We start from the raw sequence: 24,058 nt of genomic DNA, 5'->3' as shown, positions 1-24,058 counted from the left end.
GGTAAAGACACACAGAGCTGCTACTAGCTGCTACTTTTTCAAGGCTACTAAATGCCATAGACAATACTGAGAATTGCCTCTGCTAAAACACACGCAGAGAAAATTATCAGTAAATGATGAGCATTATCTATTTTAGTAGCCACGACAAGTAGCTACTACTAGTAGCTCCATGTGTCTTCACCCTTAGGGCAGTGGCAGATGGGGAGATTAGTTGCGGCACGACAAATCTTTTTTACCGCAGGTGACTTATCTCCCCACAATGCCATCCCACCGGCAAGAATGTAAAGGTGGCCATACACAGGCAGATTCTGGTCCTTTAGACCACTTTGGCAGCTTGTATATGGGCACCCCCGATGGGCCTACCTGACATCTGAACTTAAATTGGGCAGATCTCGGGAAGGTTTGATTTTGGATTGGGAACCACATCAAATTGTTGATGCGGTCCTTGGCCCTATGGTGCCTATGCCAACCAGTTAAATTTGATCTTTTGGCCTTAGGGCCATACTACCAAATTAGGCCAATATCACCAACCTTAGGTCTTAGGTCACCTTAAATCTTACAGTATATAAGGATAATTTCATGTCAATTTCATGTCAATTTCATGTTGAGGATGAACCAGAAATTATGCTGTAACAACCTTTTAATGACCAGAACATATTTTCACTGTGCAAGTCCCTGTACCGGTCCCCTGCCTTGCTTGTAATTCAGACCTCACCTCATTCAGAGCCCCACTTTGCGGTTTGCTGCTTGTGCCAATTTTTTTTATCTGATGCAAGGAGCAGTAACCACCCAAATTGCTGGAAGAAGTACTTACTGAATGAACTCTTGCGTCTGTTAGTGCTCTGCCTCTTCCCCTGGTATATTTTAAAAAACCATTATAAGTCTGAATGTATTTCACCCTTATTTTTCTTGAACCTTGTGTCCCTTTTGCTGTCTGTACTGTTTAGCTGAAGCATACCTGGACGTTTCACATAGTTAGCACATTTCCCGCACTCTTTATTCTTCCCACTTCAACTTCCCCCTCTTCCAAAATCCACCACAGTTGTGGTAAGTTGCAAACCTCATTTTCCGTTAAACATTTCTTGTTAGAAGAACGTTTTGCAATCTCGTCACCTAGTGCAACCTATAAAAAGTACTGAGCCTTTGGCATACGTACACCCACAGAAAATGGAGCATCACCTGCTTGTTACATTGTCAATTTTGTGGGCAAGCCAAGTAAATGGTGGTAAGCTGTGTTTTTATGCTGGTGATTGTGTGAATCATTGGATGTCAGCCAGAGTGGGTAGCGATTATGTGAGTTTATGAGTTACTGTATGTGTAAGTGTATGAGTGTGTGTGTCTACGTTTATAACATGGGTAACATGGTCTCTCTCCCAGGTTCCATGCATACTCAGATTGTGGGTGGCAGAGAGGCAACCCCAAACTCTCATCCATACATAGCTTCATTGCAGTTGAGAGGCCGGCATTTTTGTGGGGGGTCCCTGATTGCCCCACAGTTTCTCATGACTGCTGCTCATTGTATGGAGAATACGTAAGTAACTGATCTCATATATGGTAATAAGAGACTGATTGAATGCTTCAAGCTACAACCGGTGTGAATTGTATCTTCAAAATGTAATGTGTACGGTATATTGTATGCTGGAAAATTAATTTGTTGGGCAGTGTTTAAAAAAATATAAAATTTTAGCTTTCTTGTATGCTGCTAAATGCCTATGTAAACTTGCTGCCCTCCTGTTGCATAGTGCCTAATCAGATTGTTTGTCTTTGTATCCCTTTTTACACTCACTTTTATCTGTTTCACAAACATCCTTTCTCTTTTTTTAGTGCATCCAACTTGGTGACAGTGGTGTTGGGGGCTCACTCCCTTCGAGCTAATGAGGCAACCAAGCAAAGGTTTAGGGTTAACCAAGTCTTTGAAAATGGCTTCAATCCTCTGACTTTGCAAAACGACATTGTCATACTAAAAGTAAGAATTATTTCTGTTCTGTACATACAAAAAATTATTTCACAAAAGTTTTATGAATATTTTCATAGTCCGTTTGCTTTAAGCTCTTGTGTTTCCCAAAAACTTTTTCCTGTTTTTTTTTTACTGATAAACAAAAACACACATGGTGGCTCAGTTACTAACAGAGACAAATCATTGCAGTCTGCCATGCTGCATTTAAGCTCCAAAATTCCAGCATAATTGCACACAACCAAAACCTGCATTTAGGGGCAGATTTATCAAAATGTAAGAGCTCACCAAGGAAAAATTCACCCACTTTCTTTTTATTCATATGGGATATATATAGGTAATTTTTTCTGTGGTGAACTCTAATCTCATGTTTTGATAAATCTGCCCTGTCTGGAACATAATTTTAAACACATGTATTTGGTATATACATTTATGACCCTCAGGAGGATGTTTATAATGAGCTGGTCACTGCCAGGGCTCCCTTGCACCTCTATGGCTGTGCCTTGCACCTTTTTTACATTAAAAAGTAGGTGCAGGGGCAGTGGGTTAAGGTGGCCATACACAGGCAAATTTAAAATGCCAATTCGGACCCTATAGACCGATTTGGAAGCTTATCATGTATGGGCCCCTCCTACAGGCCCACCCAACCGATATATGGCCAAAAATCAGCCAGATGTTGATCAGTGGTGCTTGACCCGCTTGTATGCCTTTCAGTGTATTCTGATAATTTGGTCCTAGATTCATATGATATGATCATCCTGCTATTGCCCACCTCAAGCTTTAGACCAGCGGTTCTCAAACTGTGGGTCGCGACCCCATTTGTGGTCGAACAACCCTTTCAAAGGGGTCGCCTAAGACCATCAGAAAACACATATTTCAGATAGTCTTAGGAATAATTTTATGCTTGGGGGTCACCACAACATCAGGAACTGTTTTAAAGGGTCGTGGCATTAGGAAGGTTGAGAACCACTGCTTTAGACAATGCTTATGCTGTGCAATGTACCATATAAATTTAAGGCTGATTTTGAATAAGAATAAAGAAGTTACAATGACTATATTATGAATTATGCACAAATATACTTATATAACTTTTTATAAATGAGGAGAGCTTCATAATTTGAAATATATATTTTATGCTGGGGCCAAGGAGAAATAGTCATTCTAGGTAAAAAAATATTTAAATCCATTTCTCAGATGTCCCTGGATTCTTGCAAACCATTACACAGAGTTAATATAAGGTATGTATGTATTCTATATAGTGCTACTTATGTATGCAGTGCTGTACAGCAGAACAATGAATTAATAAAACAAACAGGGGTCATTACAATAATAGATACAAATAAATACAAAGTAGAGTCAGAGAGACAAGAAGAAGGAGGTCACTGCCCCTTAGAGATTACAATTTAATCTGAAGTTATTAGATGTACAGTCATCTACCCAACCACTTAAGCAGTTCAGATTTCAGTATGTACAGACATGGAGATATAACTGTATTGTCTTATAAAGCGTGCTGATTTACCAGATATGTTTCCAGTTACTGCTGTGTTTGACCTTCACTACAGGAATATTATCACTGTCTCCAGGCTATAACCAGACTATATGTGTGGTACAAATCTGATGACATTATTTTCTGGTTCTTACATTGGCAGCTCGATCGACCAGTGAGTCTAAATGGAAAAGTACAGGTGGTGTCTCTGCCTAGTGCCAATGAGGATGTCCCTGCAGGGACTCAGTGTGTGACTGCTGGGTGGGGCCGACTTTCCACAGAAGGACAAATACCTGACCGTCTTCAGGAACTTAATGTCACTGTAACTAGACAAAACTTGTGCCGCCCCAATAACATCTGCACAGGGGTCTTCATGCAACAGGCTGGCATCTGCTTTGTAAGTCTGAGATTTCTAATGGGAGGGGTAGAGGACACTAAAGAGGAAGGAACTTTATTTTATATTTGGAAACTTTTTAAGAGTTACTAAGTATATCTGCCTTCAATGATTTACCAAATGGGCAATCACTTTGAAGGCCAAAGAAATTAAGTCCTTATCTCACTAGGGTTTCTACCTTAAGGTGGCCATACACGCACCAATAATATTCGGTGTGTGTATGGTATGTCGGCGAGTCGACCGATATCGCAGGAAGCTGCTGATATCGGCCAACTCGCCGATCGGACCAGTTTGAAAATTTTGATCGGGCGCCATAGAAGGCGCCTGACCAAAATCTCCCTTCAGCGCTGAATCGGTAGAAGGAGGTAGAAATCCTATTGTTTCTACCTCATTACCTGCCGATTCAGCCCTGAATGGTGTGTGGCGGATCTGACGATGTTTCGTGCGACCGATGGTCGCACGAAACATCGTCAGATCGCCACGTGTATGGCCAGCTTAAATCTGCTATCCTATTTCATTCAGAGTTAAGCAGACACTCATTTTCATTTCAAAGCTGTATTGCAAACATTTAAATGAAATTCAGTATTGTCAGTGATGAGATTATATGGGTTTTGTAAGAGAGTGAGGGAGCACTAGAGTACGGGAGCACTAGTAATATATCAATGTGCCAGTACTGGGCAACTGTAACAGACAAATATGTCCAATTCTGATAGAACAAGAAGACAAGCAATATACCTTTTGTTTTTAATGGAAAGCTAGCATCTCCAGTTGGTCTTCAGTTAGTGCCTGGTACACACTTGTCAGTACATCTCAACCTCCCCCTGCTATGATTGAGATACCCATGGTTTATGTTCTGTTTCATTAGTGAAATATGTAGTTATGAAAACAAAACTGAAAAGGTTGATGCCAGTAACAGGCTCCTTACATTTTTCCCATGGACTTATCTGCCTGGTTGGTACAGGCTACAAAAACTCAGTGTCAGGCTGGAGTGCCCTGTGCCCACTGGGGCTGCCTAGGCCCCTCCTCACCCAAGTTGTTAACTCCCTCACTCATCAAACCTGCCTGTCAGCATACCTTTCACATCGGGGGTAAGGGTGGAGCAAGCATATTTTGGTTGCTAAGGTACATGGGCAAACTGTGAATCTTTTTTTCACATGTGAGGTTTGTCTTCAAATGCCATTATAGAATCAATGTTGGGAACTGCTGATAAGAAAAATGTACAATATCTTAAAATATTATGGTCATCCTGAAAAAGAACTGCACCAATTACAGTTGGTACAAAATATAAAGGTCAGGCTACTGACCCATTAATACCACCAGTGCCACATGATATCAATTCTAGGTGCCCTACACTGCCTTCCAGCTAAATAATGGATTCACTTTAAAATCAGCTTTTTTGCTTCTAAATCTCTAAATAATCACACCCCTGTTTATCTGGAAAAATTCTTAATTCCTCCTATACCCACTCTTTCCTTCTATTCTTTAGAGTCAGAAAAAACTGTTTGAATTGTATGCTTTCTATCAAGCAGCACCCACAATATGGAAATCTCTGCCATCCACAGTCTGAGAGGCTTTTTTTTAATACAATAAGGAGCACTCCAATAGAGAAAAGTGCAATAAAAATGTTATTATTATCTGTGCAGGAACAATGACATACTAACCATCATTCTTTCTTTCAGGGTGACTCTGGTGGCCCTCTTGTGTGTAATGGTGTGATCCAGGGAATCACTTCCTTTATTATCCGCAGTTGTGGGAATGGCGTGACTCCTGATTTCTTCTCAAGGGTTTCTCTTTTCCGGAGGTTCATTGACGATGCAATTAACAGCTGAATTATGCATATCCTTTTCCCCAGCCCACTCACACTTATGCATATCCTTCTCCCCTGACCCAACTTACACTCTTTCTAGTTTACTAATCAGATTACTTAACTGCAGAAATAAGAAAAGGTTAATGTCCCAGGTTTAGAATTGCTTCATGCTCAGCTAATGGAGGATGCTTGGAAAGCTTCTTATCATTGTGCTCCCATACCTTCTGTTTCCATACCTCCAGTCACAATAGCTGATCTACGTTATGCTCCATGTATTAGGCTATTACCCATGTGTGATATCTCAGCTTAACCTGTATTTTATGTGTTCTGCATGGGATTATGCTCAGGGTAAGCTAGTGATCCCCAACCAGGGGCTCGTGGGCAACATGTTGATCACCATCCCCTTTGATTTTGCTCCCAGTGGCCTCAAAGTAGGTGCATATTTTTAAATTTCTGGCATGGAGGCAAGTTTTGGAAGCCCATAGACACCGTTTTACATCAAGCAGAACCTCCTGCAGGCTAGCAGTCCACATTTGTCTACCAAATACCCAATCACAGTGCATCCCCAAAGAATTCTTTTCATGCTTGTGTGGCTCAGCAAACCTTTTAAATGTGAGTGTGGGTCACAACTTAAAAAAAGTTGGAGATCCCTGTTGTGAGCTATAACCAAGATTTGGAAAGAACAGTCATAAGCAAAAGCTAACCCTTCAGATATTTTAAACTACAATACCCAGGTATTTTGGCATTGCAGTCTTTAGGAAACCTTTTCCTGCCAGTACAGTGCTCTTTGCCACTCTTGTATTTAGCAGCCATAGTGCACCACGGCCACCATAAATGGCATGCCTAATGAGCATGACTTATATTAAGAAATCAGATTCTAACAAATGAAACTTTTGTTACTGTCAAATGTGCTCACAGTGTATACTGTATATGATTGCAAGTTAATAAACTATACCATTCTATATATTAGTTTTCCTTGTGTCTTTTATTACAAAAATATTCATGGTTTTACACTCTATACACCAACACGTCTTTTTGTATATTAGGCCAAAGTGCCAAAAATGATTCCAAATAATACCCAGGATTATTTACACCATGCAATATTTAGAGGAAAATGATCAGCTTTTGAGGTATTTACAGTCAGTATCAATCATGGTAAACTACAACTGCAAACAGGGCTGGAACTATGGGAAGAAGAGGTATGTTCTATGGTGCAACTGTGGGGCGAGACTGACCTTCTCTAGTTTTGGCCAGCCTCAGATTTGGTATGTACTGAGATGAGTGGGCAGGTGTGGGGGGGCACTTGACTTAAGTGCCTTCAACATCACACAGGCACTGACTCCCAGAATCCCTTCAACAGTAAAAGCCCCCTACAGAGGCATGTGTTTGTGTTGGACTATGATAGGAGTTGTAGATTAACATGCTTTAAATCCTTTATAGTGTAAGGGCCGTGGCAGATAGGGAGATTAGTTGCCGCACGACAAATCTCCCTTGTCGCGTACAACTAATCTCCCCGATATGCCATCCCAACGGCTAGAATGTAAATCGCCGGTGGGATGGCATATGTGGCGCCGAAATCACCGAAGTTTCCTCTCAAGGCGACTTTGGCGATTTTGGCAAGTCGCTGCGCTGCATATGCCATCCCACCGGCGATTTACATTCTAGCCGGTGGGATGGCATTTCAGGGGAGATTAGTTGCCCGCGACAAGGAAGATTTGTCGCTGGCGACTAATCTCCCCGTCTGTCACAGCCCTAAGGCAGTGATCCCCAACCAGTGGTGCGTAAACAACATGTTGCTCACCACACCCCTGGATGTTGCTCCCAGTGGCCTCAAAGTGGGTACTTATTTTTGAATTCATGACTTGGAGGCAAGTTTTGGTTGCATAAAAAACAGTTGTACTGCCAAACAGAGCCTCCTGCCAGTCCAAATAGGAGCTACCAAATAGCCAATCTTAACCCTTATTTGGCACCCCTTATGAACATTTTTTACCCTGGTGTAAGGAGTGCTACTGTTGTATGCATGTATTTGCTCCCTTTAGTAATAGTATCCATTTGGTAATAAACTGGTTCCGAAGGTGTGAGGATGGCCCCTCTCCAAAGTCTTAGCTGAGAGGAAAAATTGGCTCAGTCTGGAAGTGAATAAGGATAGGATTTTAGGAATATTTGTAAATGTGTATTGAACACTATGAACATCCTGTAATTGACGTGCAGTAAGTGTTGTTATGTCCAAATTTTTATACAACCATTACAGTTTTGATAGATTTCCTTACCACGTAACACAAGAGTCACAAATAAGTAGTAAAATATAATGTAATAAATAGCTGCTTAATGTCACTTTAACTAATTGAAACTTGTCTATTATACAAAATAATATATTCCCCCAACTTCAAAATATGATTATAATAAAAGTAATTTCAGAGCTCCATGACCAATATAAAAGCCCAGGGCCTATGGTTTTTAAAATTATCTGTACTTTTAAGGTGAGAACTAAATTCCACTTTTTAAAAATATATCACCATGACATGAGCTGGAATGCCATTAAATGAACTGCATTATTTAAAACCAGGGTCATACACACTGGCCCAGAATCATGATCATGATTTTGCTGCTGTTTGCCAGTCATAGAGATCCAACTGGCCATGATGCAGGCCAAAATTGCAGCTGCCAACAACTCTATTTCAATTCATTTCTCTCAGCTATACGAGGGCGAGGTTCTGGCAGTTCTTAGTTATGTGGTTTGGGGTGTCTGGGGGCCATTGATATGGTTGTACAATTGAGGTTTTAGTTCTCATTTAATATCCTTTTAATATACAGTAGGGTGTACATTATATCCCGTATTATAAAATTGCCCAGGAGTTCCTGTATCATTGCTAGACCATCTCTATATAAATTTCACTAAATGTCACTGTTAGGGCAATGATACACGGAAAATGTTGACTGTTTTGTTGCTCAATAGCTCAATATGTGGTGAACAAAATCCTCAAAAGCACCCCTATCACTAAGGCAATTCCCATAGCCCCTTCTGCTTTTGTCCTTAATCAAAAGATTCAGAATCTTAATATTAACAAATCAAACCACTGTGTTCTAAATGTTCAAAGAGCAGCAATAACACATTACTGAATTGCTGCTTTGTGAGATGTAAGAGTCCTAAATATTCCATTACACTTCTTTAGTACAAAAGTATAACTTTTTTAGAACCTGTTAGTTTTTTTTTTTTGCAAAAGGATTTTATTGTGCCATTCATTACACTTTGTTCTCAGAACCAAAGAACCAAACCTTTATTGAGTAAACTACTAGAAGCATCAAAAGTTAAAAAGCAGATATCTGAGTGTTTCATTTATTGTAGAATAACCTTGTTGCAACAGGATTACCCCTTATGGTTTCACAAAGGGGATGGGTTACTCTGTAGTGTAGCATTATACATGCTTTCCATTATCCAGGATTTGTAAGGCTCAATGAGAGTGTAGATGCCTGGTTTCGTTGGATTGCCACATTTCCGAAATCCACCCTGTACAATAGCCACTGCTATTCCATCACATACTAGAGGTCCCCCGGAGTCTCCCTAAAAAAACATGTACATTTAAAAAAATAGCAATAGAGGCAAGGAATCTCAGTCACCCATTACCCTAATAACCCTTTAACTAAACCCATATCTATGTCCATCTCCGAGCTCATTTCTCCTCGATTCTGTGGAGAGTCCCATATCAGGAATATTGTTTGGGCCCCAGTTTGCCAGAAAGATGCTAAGTCATTTAGTAAATGTTGACAGGTTTAGTAGTTGGCCAGCCCTACCCTACCAGATACCTTTCCCTGATTAATTCCTGCTCACCTCACATGAGTCCTTCCTGCTCTCTCCTGCACATATCATATTTGCGGTGATTTCATTGTCATAGTAGTTCCGGCGATTACAGACATCCCTGCTAATCAGGGGTACCCATAATTCTTGCAAAGTGTCTGGCTTCTTTCCAGTCAGTCTCATCTGTCCCCAGCCTGCGACTAGGCATCGTTTCCCTGCAGAGATGTCAATATTTTCGTTTTGGAAGGGTAGCGGGTTCACAGCTGGGCTTAGTGTTACTTTTTCAGATAGCTAGGCAGAAAGAGAGAGAGAACAGTAGTATGTGGGATAAGAAACTCTAAATAACTATAGAAACAAGGAGCAAGCAGGAAATCTGACAACTTGTTTTTTAGTATTGGGTTAACATATAATTGGTAATTTACGATGTCCCAGGTGCAAGTGCTAGATCATTAAGGGGCAAAATATCACTTTCATTAGTGTTCATTCAAGAAACACTTGTTTACATCACAAATTCAGAGCACAGCACTGGTAGCATCAGGGCTGCCCTGTCCTTACTGCCTGCCACAGAGCAACCTGTAGAATGTGTATGGCATCTTTGTAGCACCTGTTAATGCTCTTTAACTTGCAGACTGTGCGGTCTGCTACCTTTATAGTTGTTAGAAATCCCTCTTCCCAGCAGCTCTCTTACCTACCTGGCACGAGCTAGAGGGTAGCAAGGGACGACACGGGCCCCCTGCAAAAAAATCTTTGTAGGGGCCCAGCACACACAGCAGCCCTTACCAGGCCCTACCTCAACCAGCCTGCCCTCTCACGTCCTCTGCTACCTTAAACACTCACATCAGAGCAGGTAAGAGAGCAGCTGGGGAGGTGGGATTCTAACAACTATAGACTCCTCAAGCAGGACCCCCCGTCCTCCCTCATGACAGCGGGTCTGCTTCCTAAATTGATATGTCACTGAAATGCTGATATCTTGATTTCTTTTCCCAGCAACTTTTAAAGGGAACAATTAAATTAATGAGTTACTATTTACATATTTATTGTGAACTGTGTTTAAAAACAAGCTGTATATTGTAAGTCAGTCCCTAAACTCAAAGACAGCAGCACAGAGACTGTGCTGTGAATCAGCAGAAAAGAAATTGGTAACTGGTGTGAGCATCTTTGAAGGTGCAGTTCTTCACTGTTGCAGGGCTGTGGTGTCCTTGGACTGTTATACAACCCCAACATGTCTAGCTTGATTCTTTGCTGACCTTTTTATTCTCTTTAAGTGGTTTCTTAGACATTTAGGACTCTTAAAAAGGAAATACTTTCTTACCTCTAGCAAGAGAAGGTCATGATGCTTTATTGTAGAATTGTATAGTGGGTGAGGGATCTCCCTGAGCACCTTTACAACTATTTTGTATTTCTCTGGTTTGGAGAGAGATATAGCACCGAGCATCACATTCAGAGACGAATTAGAGCTGAAAAGAGAGAATTGTTGTGATGTAATAGAATCCAGAAGTAGTAAGGTAGAAGGTAGCAACTGAATAAAAGGTAGAAATTAAAATGGTGAAGGAATGGAGGGATTATGCAAGAAAGTGGTACCTGTTAGTGGCACAGTGTGCTGCGCTCAGCACCCATTTATCAGCAATAAGGACCCCCCCACATTGGTGGATCCCATTCTGCTGAATAGATGCCATATAAGGCCTGACTTCTGCCTTTGAATCCTGCCCACCTAGAATACGTCCACGTGGCCGACACTCTGAGAAAGACAAAGGAGGCCAGATTCAGAACATCGTTTCTATAAATAATGCCAGCAACACAAAGACTAAATAACACAAACACACTGCCAGAATGGATGACAAATGCACAACTAGACACTATCATGTACCCTGGATACATTTTATATTTCTCTCATTGATAAACAAAATTCTAGCACTGAAGTCTAAACATTCAAGGTCAGATATTTGCTCATTTTAACATGCTTTTATGTATCTCCATCTAGATATTTGCTTAAAATACTTTAGGATTTGGGAAAAAATACTACTGGAATAGTTATTAGCAATTTTTATACAGATATGGGATCCATTATTGAGAAACCTGTTATTCAGAAAGTTCCGAATTAAGAAAGGCCAATTATTTTCTTTTTCTCTCTATTAATAAATCAGTACGTTGTACCTGATTTTAAGATATAGTAAAGCCTTATTGAAGGCAAACAATCCTGTTGTGGTTATTTAAAGGTTAAATAATGCTTTGGAAAACTAAAGGGATTAAAGGGGACTAAAGGAACCAAAGGGATCCAAATTTTGGAAAGTCTCCCTATTTGAAAACCCCCAGGTCCCAAGCATTCTGGATAATAGGTCCCATATCTGTATTAGTATAGACCAATTTATTTCCTTGCAATCTTGTCATTGTTTCCTTTCTGCTTAACAAGAGCAGACCTTTCTTGCAGATATTCTAGTAGTATCAAATACAATAACTAAGGTAATAAGTGCATTGCAATAAATATAGAATTGATACCTATACTGGTATTCTGGTGCTGATAGCCCCCAAACATGCTCTATTTGCCATACCTTAAAACTGACAAAGACTACCAATGTAAAGTTGAATCATATATAGATTTCCATTGGCCAAATTATCATGTAAAAATGTGAAATGCTTGTTCAGGTTGACCATGCAAAACATCTTACAGCTTCCATTTTCAAAACAACATACATTTGTCTAGTTCTACTTTAGAAGGATAGAAAGATCTTTTTTGTGTGTGTGTGCAATGCCAAAAACTCGTAACCATGCATACACTGAGATAAAATGAATAACATTTTACAGAAGAAGTGCTTACTTACCATAGGTGGCAACAGTTAGTACCAGGACCACCGCTAATAGAGCCCAGGAGACATTCATGTTTGGCAGTGAGTCTAACAACTTGCGTCCTGTTTTGTCTTCCTATTTATAAGGCAGCGCAGCTCCCCCAATTCAAACAAACTTCCCTGTGCTGACTGCACATAATCCCCACTATAAACAGGAAGCTAAAACAATCAGGAGGGTGAAAGAGATCAGAGGAATGTGAAGTGGAGGATTAATTTTGAAGAGTTCAGCCAGCAAGCAAACAATCACTGATGACCTTTTGTTTAAGTAAAAAAAAACATACCCGTTTATACATGTGGCTTGCATTAACTTCTAAACCAAGTTCATTTTATTTGATATTAGTGGAAACTTCCATAACATGGTTTTTTGGTAACTACTATCTTGGCCACATGGGGCTTATTCTTGCCCTGTGGATAAATGCAGGCTGGGAATCAGCCCCTACATTGGCATCAGACCCATGTGACATTAGCCTACAGTATGGGGGTGATTTCAGCTTGGTCACTATCTGCAAGGGGTTTACCCCCTGTCTGGTTTCTTTCCACATTTTAAAAATATACAGTCAAGCTAATTGGCTCCTAATAAAAATCACCCTATGTGTGAATGCAGTCGGAACTCTAGATTGCAAGACACACTGGGACAGGGACTGTGAATGTAGAATCTACAGTATGTAAATTGTAGCAAACATGTGTTGGCATTATATAAATGATAGATAATTAGACAGATAATCTATCTATTTTTGACGTGACCGCCCATTTTGACATGACCGCAACTTTTTTTGACGCACGCAGATTTTCACTGAAGTTTCGCAAAACAATTTGCCAGCCAGTATGGCCACCTTAACACAGGGCTATTGAGTGAAACAATGAGCTCACTGTTAAAGTATTATAGTCTTATCTGTAAATTAAGTGCTTGTATGCTTGGCAGAGCAAAAAGACATGGGTTCTCAGGCAGGTTCCTAAAAATGTTGAGCCAGACACTCACCCCCCAAATGGCAGACGTTTGTGTAGTCATGCCTGTTTCCTATACAGGGATAGGTTCTGTAATCCAGAATGCTTAGACTTAGACTTGGACTTTTCATTTTTTTTTTACCTACATTCTTTTGTATAATTTTTTGATATTATTATTATTTATTTTAAATCAGGTATCAAAAGTTAACCAACCTATTGCTGTGAATGGTACATTTTTCTTAATTTTTTCTATGACAAAGGCCATAAGTCAGTAGTTGAAGCCTTAAGTGAACATTGGCATTAATCACATTAACACAATTAACACAATTAACACAATTAACACATTAACACAATTAACATTAATCACATTTCTGAAGTAGCTTTTTGTCTTTCAACACCAGCACTTACTGAATGTCAAGAAATCATGACATACAGCTACATGTTGCTGCTTCCCCTGGCTGCCGATATCCTCCCCTGATGCGTTTCACATACATGCATTTGCGGGAGGATGTCAGGTGGGGGGGTTGTGGGGGTTAGGGGCGCAGACGGGGGCCTCTGCAGGGGACGCATCAGTGGAGGTACCTTGGGACATGCAGGGCCCAGGGGGTGGTAGCCCTGGTTGGCCCTGCACCCCCCAGTCCGAGCCTGGCTACATGGTGATGTTTGGGAGCTATAAATCTGGGTTACTCTCTGAGTTTTTAATTTTTGTTTTTTTTTCTGCACACATGGACTGCAAAGAGTGCTGGGCACATTGTTTTGGTCAATCAACTTTGGTGCCATAATGTTAGACATTTTATTATGCCCCTAATTATGCTTACCATTTTATTAGTGTTTGGTCCTTAAATATGTCTTCTATCAAATTATGAGTGGATGTCATGGAAGAAGTTAGACTGCACTAGCATTAGGCAAATGAGTATAAGTAAAAGTGGCAAAAAGGCCAATCTGCTCTTGTGTGACTGCACCGTCAGGCAAGGTCTTGGCCTATGTGCACAGAGAGAGTGGATTTTGGCCTATTTTATACGCAAGCAGAGAAACTTGACAAATAAATTTGTGCAGTTGCGAACTTTTTTGCCGGTTTACAAACATTTGATACAGCTGAGTAAACAGGAAGCATTTAAATGCAAAAAAATAAACATGGGAGTAAAATCTAATATTACATACAGGATCAAGAATGCATACCTCCCAACATTTTTTTGGCCATGCCCATTTTTGCAACCACACCCCCTAAATACTACTCCTATTTTTACAAAATTTGGCAGGTTATTTAATGTTTGAACACATTTCTGGGGGTTTTAGGGTCTAGTTTTATGTGTTATTACAGTTTTGCTTAAAAAATGTGAAATAGCCCTTTAAGCTGCAAATCTCAGTTCCCCCAAGAGACCTGTAGTAGTGATGGGTGAAATAAATTGGCAGGCGAATTTCCGCGTTTCGCCATTGGAGGATTATTTCGCGAAATGGGTGACAAAATGTGCCACGTAAAATTCCCCACGTGGCTAAAAATTGTCGTCTGTGTCAAAATAAATTGTCACATGTGTAAAAAAAATGACGCTTGTGTCGCTTAACATTTTTGCACTTTACAAGGATTTTTCGCTGTTTCACAAATCTTTGAGAAAGTGGAATGGGACCGGCACACCCTTTAAAAATAAATGTATGCCTTTATTACAAGCACATTACAAGCAATATGCAACATTTTACTTTTGGTTTTACAACCCCCTTTAAATTGCCCCTTGTGTGGTTAGTCTGTGCTACAGCGTTCTGCAGCGTACAGGTTGCATTTGTGGGAACTGCCCTTTTAGCTAACAGAAGAGGTTTATCTTCCTTGGAAATACCAGCAGCATATATTATAAATCCTTCATGATTTACTATAAAAGGGATACTGTTGTGATTTTTATGTTGTGCCCCACTTTCGTAGCCGTCAGAGGTGGCACCACAGAAATGATGTATCATTTGATGTTTAAAATTTTTTGATAAATAGATGATTTTTGCATTATTGACCTATGGAAAAAAAAATTAATTTGAAACTAGTGTTTTTTGACATATTCACCCATGTGGTCAGGCCCTTTGTGGATAGTACTGGCTTTTGACAATCATATTGACTAATTCAGGGGTGCTGCTGCCATGAGGTGAGTTGAGAAAAAGCCACTCCTGGGGTCAAGTTTGTAAATCCAACTTTGTTTTTCCAAATTGATTAAACTTACATATCGAATGCTCGCTTAATTGTTGATGTAATGTAAATTTGTGTGAATAAATAAAATATCTCGAATTTTCAAGTTTACAAACTCAAAATAAAACTTCTATAGAAACTTGCAAGGTTTTACATGGCAAATTTTTACATTCAAGTTTTCTGCCTTTATGCACTTAATAAATACCAGACATTCGAGTTTATGAACCATAACTCAGATTCACGTTTCTTTAGCCCAAAAAAATTAAATCAAGACAAAAAAATCAAACTTGCCCGTTGAGAAATCTCTCCCAAAGTGTTGATGAAATGGCCACTGGTTATAAACCTAGTAGATAACCTTTGCAAGACTTGCAAGACAGATGACTTTGGACTGTGTGTAATGTATGCCTGGCCTGTTGTCTGTGTGCCAGTTCCTGCACACATTACCTGTGGCACAACAATTAAAAAGACCTTGCGGACACTACAATTGAGAACCCAGAAAGAAGACCTCCCTTTATTTGTATATAATTAAATGTTCTCCAGTAAAAAGCCTTGTATTGGTGCCATGGTCATACTGGAGAAAATCTAGTAGACCTCGCTCTTGTTGGGCCCCACTGACACAAGCACACCGGCAGGCTGTGTGGTGGAGTGCTAAGAATGCATTGCAGGATATTAACTGTATTGCGCAGTGGGTCCTTAGCTGGGGGGGGCAGGGTGAGGTCAGAATGGTGGGCACTTTGATCAGGTTTTCTGGGAGGGGGGCACCTACCCCAGTCCTACACTGTTGGTAGCCATCCCATACTAAAAAATTAAAATTTAGCACCTACAAATTACTGGCCTGTACATAAATACTGGTCAATGGTACCACAAACACGGAGATATACGGTTTGCAAATAAAAATACTACTAATTACATTGGCTGGGAAATAACTGCTTTCTCCTGAGCTTTTAGGGCACCGGGAGATTAGTTGCTGAGCGACGCCTTGAGAGGAAACTTCGGGCGACTTCGGAAAATCCCGGCGCCGCGTATGTCATGACACAGGTGATTTACATTCTAGCCGGTGGGATGGCATTGTGGGGAGATTAGTTGCCCGCGGCAATGAAGATTTATAGCGCGGCGACTAATCTCCCCGTGTGTCACTACCCTTAAGTGTCTCTTTTTTTCCTCTTCTTTCTCTTATCCAATAAATGTATCAATCTAAATACTGTATATGAAACTTTCTCTTGTGAAATGAAATGAAAATTTTACATTTCTGTAATCAGCCTGCAGTGCATTATTATTTGCCTGATGAAGACTGCATAATATAGTGGAAGAAAAACCACAAACTGAGCTGTCAGCCACAGATATCAAACACATAATTTAAAACCTTGATTTTTCCAATTGGTAGCTAAAGCAATCACAGCAATGTTCAATTAAAGAAAGTTCATCAAGTTCAAAATAAACATGAATGCGAGTTGCTAAGATTTTATGAATCCAATTTAACTGATTATTAGCGCTCATGAATATATATAAATTTATACAGTGCAGGTGGAACTAGATCTATAGGTAAAAAGTGTTTATAAACCTCTTGTTAAAGAGCAAGTGCTGGAGACAAACAGGTATAATATATCCCCAAAAAACAGAAATAAACATGGGAGTTGTGGCAGTGAAAGCCAAATTGTGATTGGTTGCCATGGGTCACTTCCCAGGTGCTAATGTAAGTGTCTCAATAAGTGATTATAATCACACATACCAGCCTGAGCCAGATCTGAGGGATCTGTCTGTTTAGGAAAGGCTTCAGTCAAAAGTTATAGTAGGTTTGATGGTGGGCCCCTGGCCTGGTGGAACCTGAGCAATTGCCCCTTTTGCCTATTTTTAAAAATGGCCCTGAGATGAGTGCTTAAGGTGGCCATACATGAGCAGATCCGCTCACTTGGCGATGTCGCCAAGCGAGCGGATCTTCCCCCGATATCCCCACCTACGGGTGGGCGATATCGGGGACCATTTAGGTAAAAAAAATAATAATACGATCGTTTGGCCCTGGGGCCAGACGATCGGATTATGTGGGCGGCAATGGGGCAGTCGGATCGGGGACCGCGTCAACGAGCCGATGCGGTCCCCGATCCGACCAGATTTTCTAACCTGGCCGATCGAGATCTGGCCAATTTCAGGCCAGATATCGGTCGGCCAGGCCGATCTGCTCTCCCCATACACGGGCCGATTAGCTGCCGAATCGGTCCAAGGGACCGATATCGGCAGCTATAGTCGGCCCGTGTATGGCCACCTTTAGATCTTTGTTTTAACAGTATCCTTACAAATGAGAGTGCAGTTAAGAGATAAGGACTAAAGCATTAGGCTGATAGCCCACGGAGCAAGTTAGTTGCCTGCGATAGAACTCTGCTACCAAATAATAGTTGAAATAGTAAGCATTCACTGATCCAGAATTCCTTTAACCCTTTAAGTGCCAGCCGAATTCGTCATTTCGGTTCCCCCCAGTGCCAGACGTTTTTTAAGCATTTTGTACTCATTCACTTTAACAATGTTTTTTGGTAGGAAAACCTCCACGAAACTAGGGAAATTATATATCGTTTTTTTCGTCACTAATTGGGCTTCGACATACATACCAAATTTTATAACTTTTCTGGAGATATGATGTGAAATATGTAAAAAAAAAAAAAATTATGAAAAATTTCTGTATATTTTGAGGTTTTTTTCATTAGAAAAGTTAATTTTACTCACTTTTTTTTATTGTTTGTAAAAGCCCTGATACTCCCAATTCCAACGATACCAAATATGTGGTGGTACCCCACAGTTCCTGTCCAGAAGTAACCCCCAAACTAAAGCAATACTTAGTACAATATCACACCAGAACAAAGCAGAAAAGCGCTTGTAACAGTTAATGCAGCATAACTTATATGTAAATCTAAAATATCCCCTCATGTTTGGTATCTTTAGAAACTACAGACCTTCAGGTTTCTAGGTGCAATGTAGTTTTCACTCAAAAGCCAAATACCTTTTGTCAGTGCATTGTGAAATTTGGAACTTTTTATGACATTTTTTTTTTTTTCTAAAACGTAAACTTGGACGCATGATCAAATGTGGATTTGACAAAAAAAAATCTCATAAAAATTTTCTAACAAAGGCATATCTGAAAGACAAACTTCTCCTGAATAAAATGATGCCCCATATGTATGGGTGCACATAAAGACATGGGCACCAAACACTCCAAAGCAGGGGCAATGCACAAGGGCAATTACAGCTAAAAATGTGGGGGCTGCGCTCTATGTGCACTTCCTGCAGTTTTTCAGTGTTAACCCCCCCTACCTGTGAAATAACCCCCACAAACTATATATTTCTGAAAAGTGCACACCTTCAGCTATTCAGAGACACCACTCTTCTCTTTCTACATGGAAAATTGTGGCCGCAGTCCCTTGCAGAAGTAAGCGCTTTGGTCAGAAATCAAGGAAAAACCAGATAAAAAACCTAGATTTCTCCCCAAAATCTCCATGGCAACTACCAAAAACTTACTAAACATCAATCTGCAAGTTCCCCTGAATAAAACGATACCCCATATGTATGGGTGCACATAAAGACGTGGCCACCAAATGCCCCAAAACAGGGGCAATGCATAAGGGCAATTTCAGTTGAAATTTTGGGGGCTGCGCTCTATGTGCACTACCTGCAGTTTTTCATTGATAACCCCCCCTACCTGTGAGATAACCCCCACAATCTATATATTTCCGAAAAGTGCACACCTTCAGCTATTCAGAGACACCACTCTTCTCTTTCTACATGGACAATTATGGCCGCAGTCCCTTGCAGAAGTCAGCGCTTTGGTCAGAAATCAAGGAAAAACCAGATAAAAACCTAGATTTCTCCCCAAAATCTCCATGGCAACTACCAAAAACTTACTAAACATCAATCTGCAAGTTCCCCTGAATAAAACGATACCCCATATGTATGGGTACACATAAAGACGTGGCCACCAAATGCCCCAAAACAGGGGCAATGCATAAGGGCAATTTCAGTTGAAATTTTGGAGGCTGCGCTCTATGTGCACTACCTGCAGTTTTTCAGTGATAACCCCCCCTACCTGTGAGATAACCCCCACAATCTATATATTTACGAAAAGTGCACACCTTCAGCTATTCAGAGACACCATTCTTCTCTTTCTACATGGAAAATTGTGGCCGCAGTCCCTTGCAGAAGTCAGCGCTTTGGTCAGAAATCAAGGAAAAACGAGATACAACCATAGATTTTGGTCAGAAATTAAGGAAAAACCAGATAAAAACCTAGATTTCTCCCCAAAATCTCCATGGCAACTACCAAAAACTTACTAAACCTCAATCTGCAAGTTCCCCTGAATAAAACGATACCCCATATGTATGGGTGCACATAAAGACTTGGCCACCAAATGCCCCAAAACAGGGGCAATGCATAAGGGCAATTTCAGTTGAAATTTTGGGGGCTGCGCTCTATGTGCACTACCTGCAGTTTTTCATTGATAACCCCCCCTACCTGTGAGATAACCCCCACAATCTATATATTTACGAAAAGTGCACACCTTCAGCTATTCAGAGACACCACTCTTCTCTTTCTACATGGACAATTGTGGCCGCAGTCCCTTGCAGAAGTCAGCGCTTTGGTCAGAAATCAAGGAAAAACCAGATAAAAACCTAGATTTCTCCCCAAAATCTCCATGGCAACTACCAAAAACTTACTAAACATCAATCTGCAAGTTCCCCTGAATAAAACGATACCCCATATGTATGGGTGCACATAAAGACGTGGCCACCAAATGCCCCAAAACAGGGGCAATGCATAAGGGCAATTTCAGTTGAAATTTTGGGGGCTGCGCTCTATGTGCACTACCTGCAGTTTTTCAGTGTTAACCCCCCCTACCTGTGAGATAACCCCCACAATCTATATATTTACGAAAAGTGCACACCTTCAGCTATTCAGAGACACCATTCTTCTCTTTCTACATGGAAAATTGTGGCCGCAGTCCCTTGCAGAAGTTAGCGCTTTGGTCAGAAATTAAGGAAAAACTAGATACAAACCTAGATTTCTCCCCAAAATCTCCATGGCAACTACCAAAAACTTACTAACCATCAATCTGCAAGTTCCCCTGAATAAAACGATACCCCATATGTATGGGTACACATAAAGACGTGGCCACCAAATGCCCCAAAACAGGGGCAATGCATAAGGGCAATTTCAGTTGAAATTTTGGAGGCTGCGCTCTATGTGCACTACCTGCAGTTTTTCAGTGATAACCCCCCCTACCTGTGAGATAACCCCCACAATCTATATATTTACGAAAAGTGCACACCTTCAGCTATTCAGAGACACCATTCTTCTCTTTCTACATGGAAAATTGTGGCCGCAGTCCCTTGCAGAAGTCAGCGCTTTGGTCAGAAATCAAGGAAAAACGAGATACAACCATAGATTTTGGTCAGAAATTAAGGAAAAACCAGATAAAAACCTAGATTTCTCCCCAAAATCTCCATGGCAACTACCAAAAACTTACTAAACCTCAATCTGCAAGTTCCCCTGAATAAAACGATACCCCATATGTATGGGTGCACATAAAGACTTGGCCACCAAATGCCCCAAAACAGGGGCAATGCATAAGGGCAATTTCAGTTGAAATTTTGGGGGCTGCGCTCTATGTGCACTACCTGCAGTTTTTCATTGATAACCCCCCCTACCTGTGAGATAACCCCCACAATCTATATATTTACGAAAAGTGCACACCTTCAGCTATTCAGAGACACCACTCTTCTCTTTCTACATGGACAATTGTGGCCGCAGTCCCTTGCAGAAGTCAGCGCTTTGGTCAGAAATCAAGGAAAAACCAGATAAAAACCTAGATTTCTCCCCAAAATCTCCATGGCAACTACCAAAAACTTACTAAACATCAATCTGCAAGTTCCCCTGAATAAAACGATACCCCATATGTATGGGTGCACATAAAGACGTGGCCACCAAATGCCCCAAAACAGGGGCAATGCATAAGGGCAATTTCAGTTGAAATTTTGGGGGCTGCGCTCTATGTGCACTACCTGCAGTTTTTCAGTGTTAACCCCCCCTACCTGTGAGATAACCCCCACAATCTATATATTTACGAAAAGTGCACACCTTCAGCTATTCAGAGACACCATTCTTCTCTTTCTACATGGAAAATTGTGGCCGCAGTCCCTTGCAGAATTTAGCGCTTTGGTCAGAAATCAAGGAAAAACCAGATACAACCCTAGATTTTGGTCAGAAATCAAGGAAAAACCAGATAAAAACCTAGATTTCTCCCCAAAATCTCCATGGCAACTACCAAAAACTTACTAAACCTCAATCTGCAAGTTCCCCTGAATAAAACGATACCCCATATGTATGGGTACACATAAAGACGTGGCCACCAAATGCCCCCAAACAGGGGCAATGCATAAGGGGGGCTGTGCTCTATCTGCAGTTATTTAGTCTAAACACCCCCATACCTGTGAAATAACCCCCGCAAACTATATATTTCTGAAAAGTGCACACCTTCAGCTATTCAGAGACGCCACTCTCCTCTTTCTACATGGAAAATTGTGGCCGCAGTCCCTTGCAGAAGTCAGCGCTTTGGTCAGAAATCAAGGAAAAACCAGATACAAACCTAGATTTCTCCCCAAAATCTCCATGGCAACTACCAAAAACTTACTAAACCTCAATCTGCAAGTTCCCCTGAATAAAACGATACCCCATATGTATGGGTACACATAAAGACGTGGCCACCAAATGCCCCCAAACAGGGGCAATGCATAAGGGGGGGCTGTGCTCTATGTGCTCTACCTGCAGTTATTTAGTCTAAACACCCCCATACCTGTGAAATAACCCCCGCAAACTATATATTTCTGAAAAGTGCACACCTTCAGCTATTCAGAGATGCCACTCTCCTCTTTCTACATGGAAAATTGTGGCCGCAGTCCCTTGCAGAAGTCAGCGCTTTGGTCAGAAATCAAGGAAAAACCAGATACAAACCTAGATTTTGGTCAGAAATCAAGGAAAAACCAGATAAAAACCTAGATTTCTCCCCAAAATCTCCATGGCAACTACCAAAAACTTACTAAACCTCAATCTGAAAGTTCCCCTGAATAAAACGATACCCCATATGTATGGGTACACATAAAGACGTGGCCACCAAATGCCCCCAAACAGGGGCAATGCATAAGGGGGGGCTGTGCTCTATGTGCTCTACCTGCAGTTATTTAGTCTAAACACCCCCATACCTGTGAAATAACCCCCGCAAACTATATATTTCTGAAAAGTGCACACCTTCAGCTATTCAGAGACGCCACTCTCCTCTTTCTACATGGAAAATTGTGGCCGCAGTCCCTTGCAGAAGTCAGCGCTTTGGTCAGAAATCAAGGAAAAACCAGATACAAACCTAGATTTCTCCCCAAAATCTCCATGGCAACTACCAAAAACTTACTAAACCTCAATCTGCAAGTTCCCCTGAATAAAACGATACCCCATATGTATGGGTACACATAAAGACGTGGCCACCAAATGCCCCCAAACCGGGGCAATGCATAAGGGGGGGCTGTGCTCTATGTGCTCTACCTGCAGTTATTTAGTCTAAACACCCCCATACCTGTGAAATAACCCCCGCAAACTATATATTTCTGAAAAGTGCACACCTTCAGCTATTCAGAGACGCCACTCTCCTCTTTCTACATGAAAAATTGTTACCCCAGTCCCTTGCAGAAGTCAGCGCTTTGGTCAGAAATCAAGGAAAAACCAGATAAAAAACCTAGATTTCTCCCCAAAATCTCCATGGCAACTACCAAAAACTTACTAAACCTCAATTTGCAAGTTCCCCTGAATAAAACGATACCCCATATGTATGGGTGCACGTAAAGACGTGGCCACCAAATGCCCCAAAACAGGGGGCAATGCATAAGGGCAATTTCAGTTGAAATTTTGGGGGCTGCGCTCTATGTGCACTACCTGCAGTTTTTCAGTGTTAACCCCCCCTACCTGTGAGATAACCCCCACAATCTATATATTTACGAAAAGTGCACACCTTCAGCTATTCAGAGACACCATTCTTCTCTTTCTACATGGAAAATTGTGGCCGCAGTCCCTTGCAGAAGTCAGCGCTTTGGTCAGAAATCAAGGAAAAACCAGATACAAACCTAGATTTCTCCCCAAAATCTCCATGGCAACTACCAAAAACTTACTAAACCTCAATCTGCAAGTTCCCCTGAATAAAACGATACCCCATATGTATGGGTACACATAAAGACGTGGCCACCAAATGCCCCCAAACAGGGGCAATGCATAAGGGGGGGCTGTGCTCTATGTGCTCTACCTGCAGTTATTTAGTCTAAACACCCCTATACCTGTGAAATAACCCCCGCAAACTATATATTTCTGAAAAGTGCACACCTTCAGCTATTCAGAGACGCCACTCTCCTCTTTCTACATGGAAAATTGTGGCCGCAGTCCCTTGCAGAAGTCAGCGCTTTGGTCAGAAATCAAGGAAAAACCAGATACAACCCTAGATTTTGGTCAGAAATCAAGGAAAAACCAGATAAAAATCTAGATTTCTCCCCAAAATCTCCATGACAACTACCAAAAACTTACTAAACCTCAATCTGCAAGTTCCCCTGAATAAAACGATACCCCATATGTATGGGTACACATAAAGACGTGGC

The 24,058-nt window shown here is 41.0% G+C and overlaps 2 protein-coding genes across 2 annotated transcripts; one reads left to right on the top strand and one right to left on the bottom strand.

Annotated features, from left to right (window-relative positions):
* Positions 1–1,164: 1,164 nt before the first annotated feature.
* Positions 1,165–6,605, top strand: prtn3 (proteinase 3). Its single transcript, NM_001006846.1, has 5 exons — positions 1,165–1,225; positions 1,378–1,531; positions 1,825–1,966; positions 3,604–3,837; positions 5,514–6,605. Exons 1-5 carry the CDS (start codon positions 1,168–1,170, stop codon positions 5,661–5,663), a joined length of 738 nt encoding a protein of 245 aa, NP_001006847.1. The 5' UTR covers positions 1,165–1,167; the 3' UTR covers positions 5,664–6,605.
* Positions 6,606–8,372: 1,767 nt separating this feature from the next.
* cfd (complement factor D (adipsin)) lies at positions 8,373–12,321 on the bottom strand. The gene is made up of 5 exons (NM_203989.1): positions 12,257–12,321; positions 11,019–11,175; positions 10,750–10,894; positions 9,471–9,728; positions 8,373–9,203 (listed from the first exon to the last, which is right to left on the bottom strand). The coding sequence occupies exons 1-5, from the start codon at positions 12,312–12,314 to the stop codon at positions 9,024–9,026; spliced, it is 798 nt and encodes a 265-aa protein (NP_989320.1). The 5' UTR covers positions 12,315–12,321; the 3' UTR covers positions 8,373–9,023.
* Positions 12,322–24,058: the final 11,737 nt, after the last annotated feature.

This window comes from Xenopus tropicalis, chromosome 1, assembly GCF_000004195.4.
Source record: "Xenopus tropicalis strain Nigerian chromosome 1, UCB_Xtro_10.0, whole genome shotgun sequence".
In the NCBI taxonomy this organism is placed as follows: domain Eukaryota; kingdom Metazoa; phylum Chordata; class Amphibia; order Anura; family Pipidae; genus Xenopus; species Xenopus tropicalis.
Note: the sequence above shows the minus strand (reverse complement) of the source record. Positions and strands in the feature narration are given on the sequence as shown.

What these genes read in the sequence shown, in the direction of transcription:
- cfd (NM_203989.1), bottom strand. Translation starts at nt 12,314, where the DNA reads ATGAATGTCTCCTGGGCTCTATTAGCGGTGGTCCTGGTACTAACTGTT. An exon ending in ACTAACTGTTGCCACCTATG is followed by an intron (nt 11,176 to 12,256) that starts GTAAGTAAGCAC and finishes TGTCTTTCTCAG; the next exon opens with AGTGTCGGCCACGTGGACGT. An exon ending in ATGACCTTCTCTTGCTAGAG is followed by an intron (nt 9,729 to 10,749) that starts GTAAGAAAGTAT and finishes CTTTCTGCCTAG; the next exon opens with CTATCTGAAAAAGTAACACT.
- prtn3 (NM_001006846.1), top strand. Translation starts at nt 1,168, where the DNA reads ATGGAGCATCACCTGCTTGTTACATTGTCAATTTTGTGGGCAAGCCAA. An exon ending in GCTCATTGTATGGAGAATAC is followed by an intron (nt 1,532 to 1,824) that starts GTAAGTAACTGA and finishes CTCTTTTTTTAG; the next exon opens with TGCATCCAACTTGGTGACAG. An exon ending in AACAGGCTGGCATCTGCTTT is followed by an intron (nt 3,838 to 5,513) that starts GTAAGTCTGAGA and finishes TCTTTCTTTCAG; the next exon opens with GGTGACTCTGGTGGCCCTCT.